This window comes from Oncorhynchus mykiss, chromosome 19 (genome assembly GCF_057628025.1).
Source record: "Oncorhynchus mykiss isolate SJ-2025 chromosome 19, ASM5762802v1, whole genome shotgun sequence".
Taxonomy (NCBI): Eukaryota; Metazoa; Chordata; class Actinopteri; order Salmoniformes; family Salmonidae; genus Oncorhynchus; species Oncorhynchus mykiss.
In genome coordinates this window covers 5,029,086-5,040,000 of record NC_143040.1, presented here as the reverse complement: position 1 = coordinate 5,040,000, position 10,915 = coordinate 5,029,086, and the positions used below count along the sequence as shown (strand labels likewise).

Here is a 10,915-nt window from a genome sequence, read left to right as displayed (position 1 = left end):
GAACAAGGCAGTTAACCCACTGTTCCCCTGAACAAGGCAGTTAACCCACTGTTCCCCTGAACAAGGCAGTTAACCCACTGTTCCCCTGAACAAGGCAGTTAAACCACTGTTCCCCTGAACAAGGCAGTTAACCCACTGTTCCCCTGAACAAGGCAGTTAACCCACTGTTCCCCTGAACAAGGCAGTTAACCCACTGTTCCCCTGAACAAGGCAGTTAACCCACTGTTCCCCTGAACAAGGCAGTTAAACCACTGTTCCCCTGAACAAGGCAGTTAACCCACTGTTCCCCTGAACAAGGCAGTTAACCCACTGTTCCCCTGAACAAGGCAGTTAACCCACTGTTCCCCTGAACAAGGCAGTTAACCCACTGTTCCCCTGAACAAGGCAGTTAACCCACTGTTCCCCTGAACAAGGCAGTTAACCCACTGTTCCCCTGAACAAGGCAGTTAAACCACTGTTCCCCTGAACAAGGCAGTTAACCCACTGTTCCCCTGAACAAGGCAGTTAACCCACTGTTCATAGCCTGTCATTGAAAATAAGAATTTGTTCTTAACTGATTTGCCTAGTAAAATTAAGGTAAAAAAAAAATATATATATAAAAACGTTGAAGTTTATAAAGAAAGCTCAAATTGATTATTGCTTACGAAGCAAATTAAGTGAGTAGATGCCTAAATTTAGGTTCTATGTGGACTAAATTCAGAAACTCTGTTCATTGAATGTGCTTTCCAACGAGTCCAGGAATAGGCTTAATCTGGATCTGGTAAAACATCCCTTAATCTGGATCTGTTAATCTGGATCTGGTAAAACACCCCTTAATCTGGATCTGGTAAAACACCCCTTAATCTGGATCTGGTAAAACACCCCTTAATCTGGATCTGGTAAAACACCCCTTAATCTTGATCTGATAAAACATCCCTTAATCTGGATCTGGTAAAACACCCCTTAATCTGGATTTGGTAAAACACCCCTTAATCTGGATCTGGTAAAACACCCCTTAATCTGGATCTGTTGATCTGGATCTGGTAAAACACCCCTTAATCTGGATCTGTTAATCTGGATCTGGTAAAACACCCCTTAATCTGGATCCCTTAATCTGGATCTGGTAAAACACCCCTTAATCTGGATCCCTTAATCTGGATCTGGTAAAACACCCCTTAATCTGGATCTGGTAAAACACCCCTTAATCTGGATCTGTTAATCTGGATCTGGTAAAACATCCCTTAATGGAAATCTCTTAATGCTCAACTGGAAAGTATGGCGATGTTTTAGGATATCTTGGGAGAACCAGTTAGTATGACTACTGTGGACCCTCTGACTTTTACCATAGAGTCGATGACCTCTCACCTCCCACAGTGCAAGCTCCCAGCAGGTTGACGATGTTGACGTGGTTGCCAAGGTAACTGAGAACCTTCAGCTCCGACATCAGAGCCTCCTTCTCGGTGGAGTGGGCGCTCGCTGCGGTGACATCATCGTTACATCGTTGCAATGACATCGTCTTAGTAATGACATCGTCATCGCTTTAAATACGACGAAGAAGAAGATGCAAAGGACACACACACACACATATACACACTCTCTCTCTCTCTCTCTGTCTGTCTGTCTGTCTGTCTCTCTCACACACACACACACACGCGCACAGCTACTCACGTTTGAGCATCTTGACAGCGACAGTCATGACGGAGTCAGCAGAACAGAGTCCATAGGCTGTAGCTCTCACCACCTTACCGAAGGCCCCTGAGCCCAGGGTCTTACCTAAACAGACAGACAGACACACATTTCAGCTGGTTTTAAAATCTCCCTGACACTACGGCAGCTGGGATGACTGGTAGCGAGTGTTTCTGTGTGTGCGTCAGTGTTGGGGGTTATACAGGAATAAAACAATGATCTTGTGAGACGGTGGAGAGCTGGAGGACTTGTAGTGAGTGCGTCAGTGTTATACAGTAATAACACAACTGTTTTTTTGCGGTAACTAGTCATTCCAGTAATTATATTACAGTTACTGATCAAAATGTAAATTGTCGTTTACTTTGTTACTATAGTTATCATTCCCTTTCTATTACAAACTGTTGATATCGATATATTGTAGAGGGGTGGGTCCCTAGGCGGCAGGGTAGTCTAGTGGTTAGTGCGTTGGACTAGTAACCGGAAGGTTGCAAGTTCAAACCCCTGAGCTGACAAGGTACAAATCTGTCGTTCTGCCCCTGAACAGGCAGTTAACCCACTGTTCCTAGGCCGTCATTGTAAATAAGAATTTGTTATTAACTGACTTTCCTAGTTAAATAAAGGTTTAAAAAAAACCTCCCCATTATTGATTAAGGGGACTTTAAAAGGTCTTATAATAAGATACTGTTGCTATGTGTCTCTAAAACCTCTGCCACTATACGTTGTACAAGCCATCTATATTAGTCTTTGTGGTTTAAGTCCTGGCTGTTGTGAGAGTGGGCTTGCAGGCTGGGTCTGAGTCTATATAAGCCCTGGCTGTTGTGAGAGTGGGCTTGCAGGCTGGGTCTGAGTCTATATAAGCCCTGGCTGTTGTGAGAGTGGGCTTGCAGGCTGGGTCTGAGTCTATATAAGTCCTGGCTGTTGTGAGAGTGGGCTTGCAGGCTGGGTCTGAGTCTATATAAGTCCTGGCTGTTGTGAGAGTGGGCTTGCAGGCTGGGTCTGAGTCTATATAAGTCCTGGCTGTTGTGAGAGTGGGCTTGCAGGCTGGGTCTGAGTCTATATAAGTCCTGGCTGTTGTGAGAGTGGGCTTGCAGGCTGGGTCTGAGTCTATATAAGTCCTGGCTGTTGTGAGAGTGGGCTTGCAGGCCGGGTCTGAGTCAGAGTCAAACTGAAACTAGATGATGAGAAGTAACCACTGTCTGGTTTTGACACGTTGATCTTGTGTGATGGTGGACAGCTGGAGGACTTGTAGTGAGTGTGTCAGTGTTGGGGGGTGATACAGGGGTAACTAGTCATTATGTAGTAGAGGTATGTAGTAGTGTCAGTGTTGGGGGGTGATACAGGGGTAACTAGTCATTATGTAGTAGAGGTATGTAGTAGTGTCAGTGTTGGGGGGTGATACAGGGGTAACTAGTCATTATGTAGTAGAGGTATGTAGTAGTGTCAGTGTTGGGGGGTGATACAGGGGTAACTAGTCATTATGTAGTAGTGTCAGTGTTGGGGGGTGATACAGGGGTAACTAGTCATTATGTAGTAGAGGTATGTAGTAGTGTCAGTGTTGGGGGGTGATACAGGGGTAACTAGTCATTATGTAGTAGAGTCAGTGTTGGGGGGTGATACAGTGGTAACTAGTCATTATGTAGTAGTGTCAGTGTTGGGGGGTGATACAGGGGTAACTAGTCATTATGTAGTAGAGGTATGTAGTAGTGTCAGTGTTGGGGGGTGATACAGGGGTAACTAGTCATTATGTAGTAGAGGTATGTAGTAGTGTCAGTGTTGGGGGGTGATACAGGGGTAACTAGTCATTATGTAGTAGAGGTATGTAGTAGTGTCAGTGTTGGGGGGTGATACAGGGGTAACTAGTCATTATGTAGTAGAGGTATGTAGTAGTGTCAGTGTGGGGGGTGATACAGGGGTAACTAGTCATTATGTAGTAGAGGTATGTAGTAGTGTCAGTGTTGGGGGGTGATACAGTGGTAACTAGTCATTATGTAGTAGTGTCAGTGTTGGGGGGTGATACAGGGGTAACTAGTCATTATGTAGTAGAGGTATGTAGTAGTGTCAGTGTTGGGGGGTGATACAGGGGTAACTAGTCATTATGTAGTAGAGGTATGTAGTAGTGTCAGTGTTGGGGGGTGATACAGGGGTAACTAGTCATTATGTAGTAGAGGTATGTAGTAGTGTCAGTGTTGGGGGGTGATACAGGGGTAACTAGTCATTATGTAGTAGAGGTATGTAGTAGTGTCAGTGTTGGGGGGTGATACAGGGGTAACTAGTCATTATGTAGTAGAGGTATGTAGTAGTGTCAGTGTTGGGGGGTGATACAGAGGTAACTAGTCATTATGTAGTAGAGGTATGTAGTAGTGTCAGTGTTGGGGGGTGATACAGGGGTAACTAGTCATTATGTAGTAGAGGTATGTAGTAGTGTCAGTGTTGGGGGGTGATACAGGGGTAACTAGTCATTATGTAGTAGAGGTATGTAGTAGTGTCAGTGTTGGGGGGTGATACAGGGGTAACTAGTCATTATGTAGTAGAGGTATGTAGTAGTGTCAGTGTTGGGGGGTGATACAGGGGTAACTAGTCATTATGTAGTAGAGGTATGTAGTAGTGTCAGTGTTGGGGGGTGATACAGGGGTAACTAGTCATTATGTAGTAGAGGTATGTAGTAGTGTCAGTGTTGGGGGGTGATACAGGGGTAACTAGTCATTATGTAGTAGAGGTATGTAGTAGTGTCAGTGTGGGGGGTGATACAGGGGTAACTAGTCATTATGTAGTAGAGGTATGTAGTAGTGTCAGTGTTGGGGGGTGATACAGGGGTAACTAGTCATTATGTAGTAGAGTCAGTGTTGGGGGGTGATACAGGGGTAACTAGTCATTATGTAGTAGTGTCAGTGTTGGGGGGTGATACAGGGGTAACTAGTCATTATGTAGTAGTGTCAGTGTTGGGGGGTGATACAGGGGTAACTAGTCATTATGTAGTAGAGGTATGTAGTAGAGTCAGTGTTGGGGGGTGATACAGGGGTAACTAGTCATTATGTAGTAGAGGTATGTAGTAGTGTCAGTGTGGGGGGTGATACAGGGGTAACTAGTCATTATGTAGTAGAGGTATGTAGTAGTGTCAGTGTGGGGGGTGATACAGTGGTAACTAGTCATTATGTAGTAGAGGTATGTAGTAGTGTCAGTGTGGGGGGTGATACAGGGGTAACTAGTCATTATGTAGTAGTGTCAGTGTTGGGGGGTGATACAGGGGTAACTAGTCATTATGTAGTAGAGGTATGTAGTAGTGTCAGTGTGGGGGGTGATACAGGGGTAACTAGTCATTATGTAGTAGAGGTATGTAGTAGTGTCAGTGTGGGGGGTGATACAGGGGTAACTAGTCATTATGTAGTAGTGTCAGTGTGGGGGGTGATACAGGGGTAACTAGTCATTATGTAGTAGAGTCAGTGTGGGGGGTGATACAGGGGTAACTAGTCATTATGTAGTAGAGGTATGTAGTAGTGTCAGTGTGGGGGGTGATACAGGGGTAACTAGTCATTATGTAGTAGAGGTATGTAGTAGTGTCAGTGTGGGGGGTGATACAGGGGTAACTAGTCATTATGTAGTAGAGGTATGTAGTAGTGTCAGTGTGGGGGGTGATACAGGGGTAACTAGTCATTATGTAGTAGAGGTATGTAGTAGTGTCAGTGTTGGGGGGTGATACAGGGGTAACTAGTCATTATGTAGTAGAGGTATGTAGTAGTGTCAGTGTTGGGGGGTGATACAGGGGTAACTAGTCATTATGTAGTAGAGGTATGTAGTAGTGTCAGTGTTGGGGGGTGATACAGGGGTAACTAGTCATTATGTAGTAGAGGTATGTAGTAGTGTCAGTGTTGGGGGGTGATACAGGGGTAACTAGTCATTATGTAGTAGAGGTATGTAGTAGTGTCAGTGTGGGGGGTGATACAGGGGTAACTAGTCATTATGTAGTAGAGGTATGTAGTAGTGTCAGTGTTGGGGGGTGATACAGGGGTAACTAGTCATTATGTAGTAGTGTCAGTGTTGGGGGGTGATACAGGGGTAACTAGTCATTATGTAGTAGAGGTATGTAGTAGTGTCAGTGTTGGGGGGTGATACAGGGGTAACTAGTCATTATGTAGTAGTGTCAGTGTTGGGGGGTGATACAGGGGTAACTAGTCATTATGTAGTAGAGGTATGTAGTAGTGTCAGTGTTGGGGGGTGATACAGGGGTAACTAGTCATTATGTAGTAGAGGTATGTAGTAGTGTCAGTGTTGGGGGGTGATACAGGGGTAACTAGTCATTATGTAGTAGAGGTATGTAGTAGTGTCAGTGTTGGGGGTGATACAGGGGTAACTAGTCATTATGTAGTAGAGGTATGTAGTAGTGTCAGTGTTGGGGGGTGATACAGGGGTAACTAGTCATTATGTAGTAGAGGTATGTAGTAGTGTCAGTGTTGGGGGGTGATACAGGGGTAACTAGTCATTATGTAGTAGAGGTATGTAGTAGTGTCAGTGTTGGGGGGTGATACAGGGGTAACTAGTCATTATGTAGTAGAGGTATGTAGTAGTGTCAGTGTTGGGGGGTGATACAGGGGTAACTAGTCATTATGTAGTAGAGGTATGTAGTAGTGTCAGTGTTGGGGGGTGATACAGGGGTAACTAGTCATTATGTAGTAGAGGTATGTAGTAGTGTCAGTGTTGGGGGGTGATACAGGGGTAACTAGTCATTATGTAGTAGAGGTATGTAGTAGTGTCAGTGTTGGGGGGTGATACAGGGGTAACTAGTCATTATGTAGTAGAGGTATGTAGTAGTGTCAGTGTTGGGGGGTGATACAGGGGTAACTAGTCATTATGTAGTAGAGGTATGTAGTAGTGTCAGTGTTGGGGGGTGATACAGGGGTAACTAGTCATTATGTAGTAGAGGTATGTAGTAGTGTCAGTGTTGGGGGGTGATACAGAGGTAACTAGTCATTATGTAGTAGAGGTATGTAGTAGTGTCAGTGTTGGGGGGTGATACAGGGGTAACTAGTCATTATGTAGTAGAGGTATGTAGTAGTGTCAGTGTTGGGGGGTGATACAGGGGTAACTAGTCATTATGTAGTAGAGGTATGTAGTAGTGTCAGTGTTGGGGGGTGATACAGGGGTAACTAGTCATTATGTAGTAGAGGTATGTAGTAGTGTCAGTGTTGGGGGGTGATACAGGGGTAACTAGTCATTATGTAGTAGAGGTATGTAGTAGTGTCAGTGTTGGGGGGTGATACAGGGGTAACTAGTCATTATGTAGTAGAGGTATGTAGTAGTGTCAGTGTTGGGGGGTGATACAGGGGTAACTAGTCATTATGTAGTAGAGGTATGTAGTAGTGTCAGTGTGGGGGGTGATACAGGGGTAACTAGTCATTATGTAGTAGAGGTATGTAGTAGTGTCAGTGTTGGGGGGTGATACAGGGGTAACTAGTCATTATGTAGTAGAGTCAGTGTTGGGGGGTGATACAGGGGTAACTAGTCATTATGTAGTAGTGTCAGTGTTGGGGGGTGATACAGGGGTAACTAGTCATTATGTAGTAGTGTCAGTGTTGGGGGGTGATACAGGGGTAACTAGTCATTATGTAGTAGAGGTATGTAGTAGAGTCAGTGTTGGGGGGTGATACAGGGGTAACTAGTCATTATGTAGTAGAGGTATGTAGTAGTGTCAGTGTGGGGGGTGATACAGGGGTAACTAGTCATTATGTAGTAGAGGTATGTAGTAGTGTCAGTGTGGGGGGTGATACAGTGGTAACTAGTCATTATGTAGTAGAGGTATGTAGTAGTGTCAGTGTGGGGGGTGATACAGGGGTAACTAGTCATTATGTAGTAGTGTCAGTGTTGGGGGGTGATACAGGGGTAACTAGTCATTATGTAGTAGAGGTATGTAGTAGTGTCAGTGTGGGGGGTGATACAGGGGTAACTAGTCATTATGTAGTAGAGGTATGTAGTAGTGTCAGTGTGGGGGGTGATACAGGGGTAACTAGTCATTATGTAGTAGTGTCAGTGTGGGGGGTGATACAGGGGTAACTAGTCATTATGTAGTAGAGTCAGTGTGGGGGGTGATACAGGGGTAACTAGTCATTATGTAGTAGAGGTATGTAGTAGTGTCAGTGTGGGGGGTGATACAGGGGTAACTAGTCATTATGTAGTAGAGGTATGTAGTAGTGTCAGTGTGGGGGGTGATACAGGGGTAACTAGTCATTATGTAGTAGAGGTATGTAGTAGTGTCAGTGTGGGGGGTGATACAGGGGTAACTAGTCATTATGTAGTAGAGGTATGTAGTAGTGTCAGTGTTGGGGGGTGATACAGGGGTAACTAGTCATTATGTAGTAGAGGTATGTAGTAGTGTCAGTGTTGGGGGGTGATACAGGGGTAACTAGTCATTATGTAGTAGAGGTATGTAGTAGTGTCAGTGTTGGGGGGTGATACAGGGGTAACTAGTCATTATGTAGTAGAGGTATGTAGTAGTGTCAGTGTTGGGGGGTGATACAGGGGTAACTAGTCATTATGTAGTAGAGGTATGTAGTAGTGTCAGTGTGGGGGGTGATACAGGGGTAACTAGTCATTATGTAGTAGAGGTATGTAGTAGTGTCAGTGTTGGGGGGTGATACAGGGGTAACTAGTCATTATGTAGTAGTGTCAGTGTTGGGGGGTGATACAGGGGTAACTAGTCATTATGTAGTAGAGGTATGTAGTAGTGTCAGTGTTGGGGGGTGATACAGGGGTAACTAGTCATTATGTAGTAGTGTCAGTGTTGGGGGGTGATACAGGGGTAACTAGTCATTATGTAGTAGAGGTATGTAGTAGTGTCAGTGTTGGGGGGTGATACAGGGGTAACTAGTCATTATGTAGTAGAGGTATGTAGTAGTGTCAGTGTTGGGGGGTGATACAGGGGTAACTAGTCATTATGTAGTAGAGGTATGTAGTAGTGTCAGTGTTGGGGGGTGATACAGGGGTAACTAGTCATTATGTAGTAGAGGTATGTAGTAGTGTCAGTGTTGGGGGGTGATACAGGGGTAACTAGTCATTATGTAGTAGAGGTATGTAGTAGTGTCAGTGTTGGGGGGTGATACAGGGGTAACTAGTCATTATGTAGTAGAGGTATGTAGTAGTGTCAGTGTTGGGGGGTGATACAGGGGTAACTAGTCATTATGTAGTAGAGGTATGTAGTAGTGTCAGTGTTGGGGGGTGATACAGGGGTAACTAGTCATTATGTAGTAGAGGTATGTAGTAGTGTCAGTGTTGGGGGGTGATACAGGGGTAACTAGTCATTATGTAGTAGAGGTATGTAGTAGTGTCAGTGTTGGGGGGTGATACAGGGGTAACTAGTCATTATGTAGTAGAGGTATGTAGTAGTGTCAGTGTTGGGGGGTGATACAGGGGTAACTAGTCATTATGTAGTAGAGGTATGTAGTAGTGTCAGTGTTGGGGGGTGATACAGGGGTAACTAGTCATTATGTAGTAGAGGTATGTAGTAGTGTCAGTGTTGGGGGGTGATACAGGGGTAACTAGTCATTATGTAGTAGAGGTATGTAGTAGTGTCAGTGTTGGGGGGTGATACAGGGGTAACTAGTCATTATGTAGTAGAGGTATGTAGTAGTGTCAGTGTTGGGGGGTGATACAGGGGTAACTAGTCATTATGTAGTAGAGGTATGTAGTAGTGTCAGTGTTGGGGGTGATACAGGGGTAACTAGTCATTATGTAGTAGAGGTATGTAGTAGTGTCAGTGTTGGGGGGTGATACAGGGGTAACTAGTCATTATGTAGTAGAGGTATGTAGTAGTGTCAGTGTTGGGGGGTGATACAGGGGTAACTAGTCATTATGTAGTAGAGGTATGTAGTAGTGTCAGTGTTGGGGGGTGATACAGGGGTAACTAGTCATTATGTAGTAGAGGTATGTAGTAGTGTCAGTGTTGGGGGGTGATACAGGGGTAACTAGTCATTATGTAGTAGAGGTATGTAGTAGTGTCAGTGTTGGGGGGTGATACAGGGGTAACTAGTCATTATGTAGTAGAGGTATGTAGTAGTGTCAGTGTTGGGGGGTGATACAGGGGTAACTAGTCATTATGTAGTAGAGGTATGTAGTAGTGTCAGTGTTGGGGGGTGATACAGGGGTAACTAGTCATTATGTAGTAGAGGTATGTAGTAGTGTCAGTGTTGGGGGGTGATACAGGGGTAACTAGTCATTATGTAGTAGAGGTATGTAGTAGTGTCAGTGTTGGGGGGTGATACAGGGGTAACTAGTCATTATGTAGTAGTGTCAGTGTTGGGGGGTGATACAGGGGTAACTAGTCATTATGTAGTAGAGGTATGTAGTAGTGTCAGTGTTGGGGGGTGATACAGGGGTAACTAGTCATTATGTAGTAGAGGTATGTAGTAGTGTCAGTGTTGGGGGGTGATACAGGGGTAACTAGTCATTATGTAGTAGAGGTATGTAGTAGTGTCAGTGTTGGGGGTGATACAGGGGTAACTAGTCATTATGTAGTAGAGGTATGTAGTAGTGTCAGTGTTGGGGGGTGATACAGGGGTAACTAGTCATTATGTAGTAGAGGTATGTAGTAGTGTCAGTGTTGGGGGGTGATACAGGGGTAACTAGTCATTATGTAGTAGAGGTATGTAGTAGTGTCAGTGTTGGGGGGTGATACAGGGGTAACTAGTCATTATGTAGTAGAGGTATGTAGTAGTGTCAGTGTTGGGGGGTGATACAGGGGTAACTAGTCATTATGTAGTAGAGGTATGTAGTAGTGTCAGTGTTGGGGGTGATACAGGGGTAACTAGTCATTATGTAGTAGAGGTATGTAGTAGTGTCAGTGTTGGGGGGTGATACAGGGGTAACTAGTCATTATGTAGTAGAGGTATGTAGTAGTGTCAGTGTTGGGGGGTGATACAGGGGTAACTAGTCATTATGTAGTAGAGGTATGTAGTAGTGTCAGTGTTGGGGGGTGATACAGGGGTAACTAGTCATTATGTAGTAGAGGTATGTAGTAGTGTCAGTGTTGGGGGGTGATACAGGGGTAACTAGTCATTATGTAGTAGAGGTATGTAGTAGTGTCAGTGTTGGGGGGTGATACAGGGGTAACTAGTCATTATGTAGTAGAGGTATGTAGTAGTGTCAGTGTTGGGGGGTGATACAGGGGTAACTAGTCATTATGTAGTAGAGGTATGTAGTAGTGTCAGTGTTGGGGGGTGATACAGGGGTAACTAGTCATTATGTAGTAGAGGTATGTAGTAGT

The 10,915-nt window shown here is 44.7% G+C and overlaps 1 protein-coding gene across 1 annotated transcript in view; it reads right to left on the bottom strand.

The window, feature by feature from the left end:
* LOC110513598 (mast/stem cell growth factor receptor kita) overlaps positions 1–10,915 on the bottom strand; it is an 84,957-nt gene that overhangs the window by 29,685 nt on the left and 44,357 nt on the right. Inside the window, exons 12-13 of the mRNA XM_090209916.1 lie at positions 1,648–1,752; positions 1,345–1,455 (exon numbers count right to left, since the gene is read on the bottom strand). Of these exons, the coding sequence (XP_090066042.1) occupies positions 1,345–1,455; positions 1,648–1,752 (216 nt within the window). The remainder of the gene's footprint in view (positions 1–1,344; positions 1,456–1,647; positions 1,753–10,915) is intronic.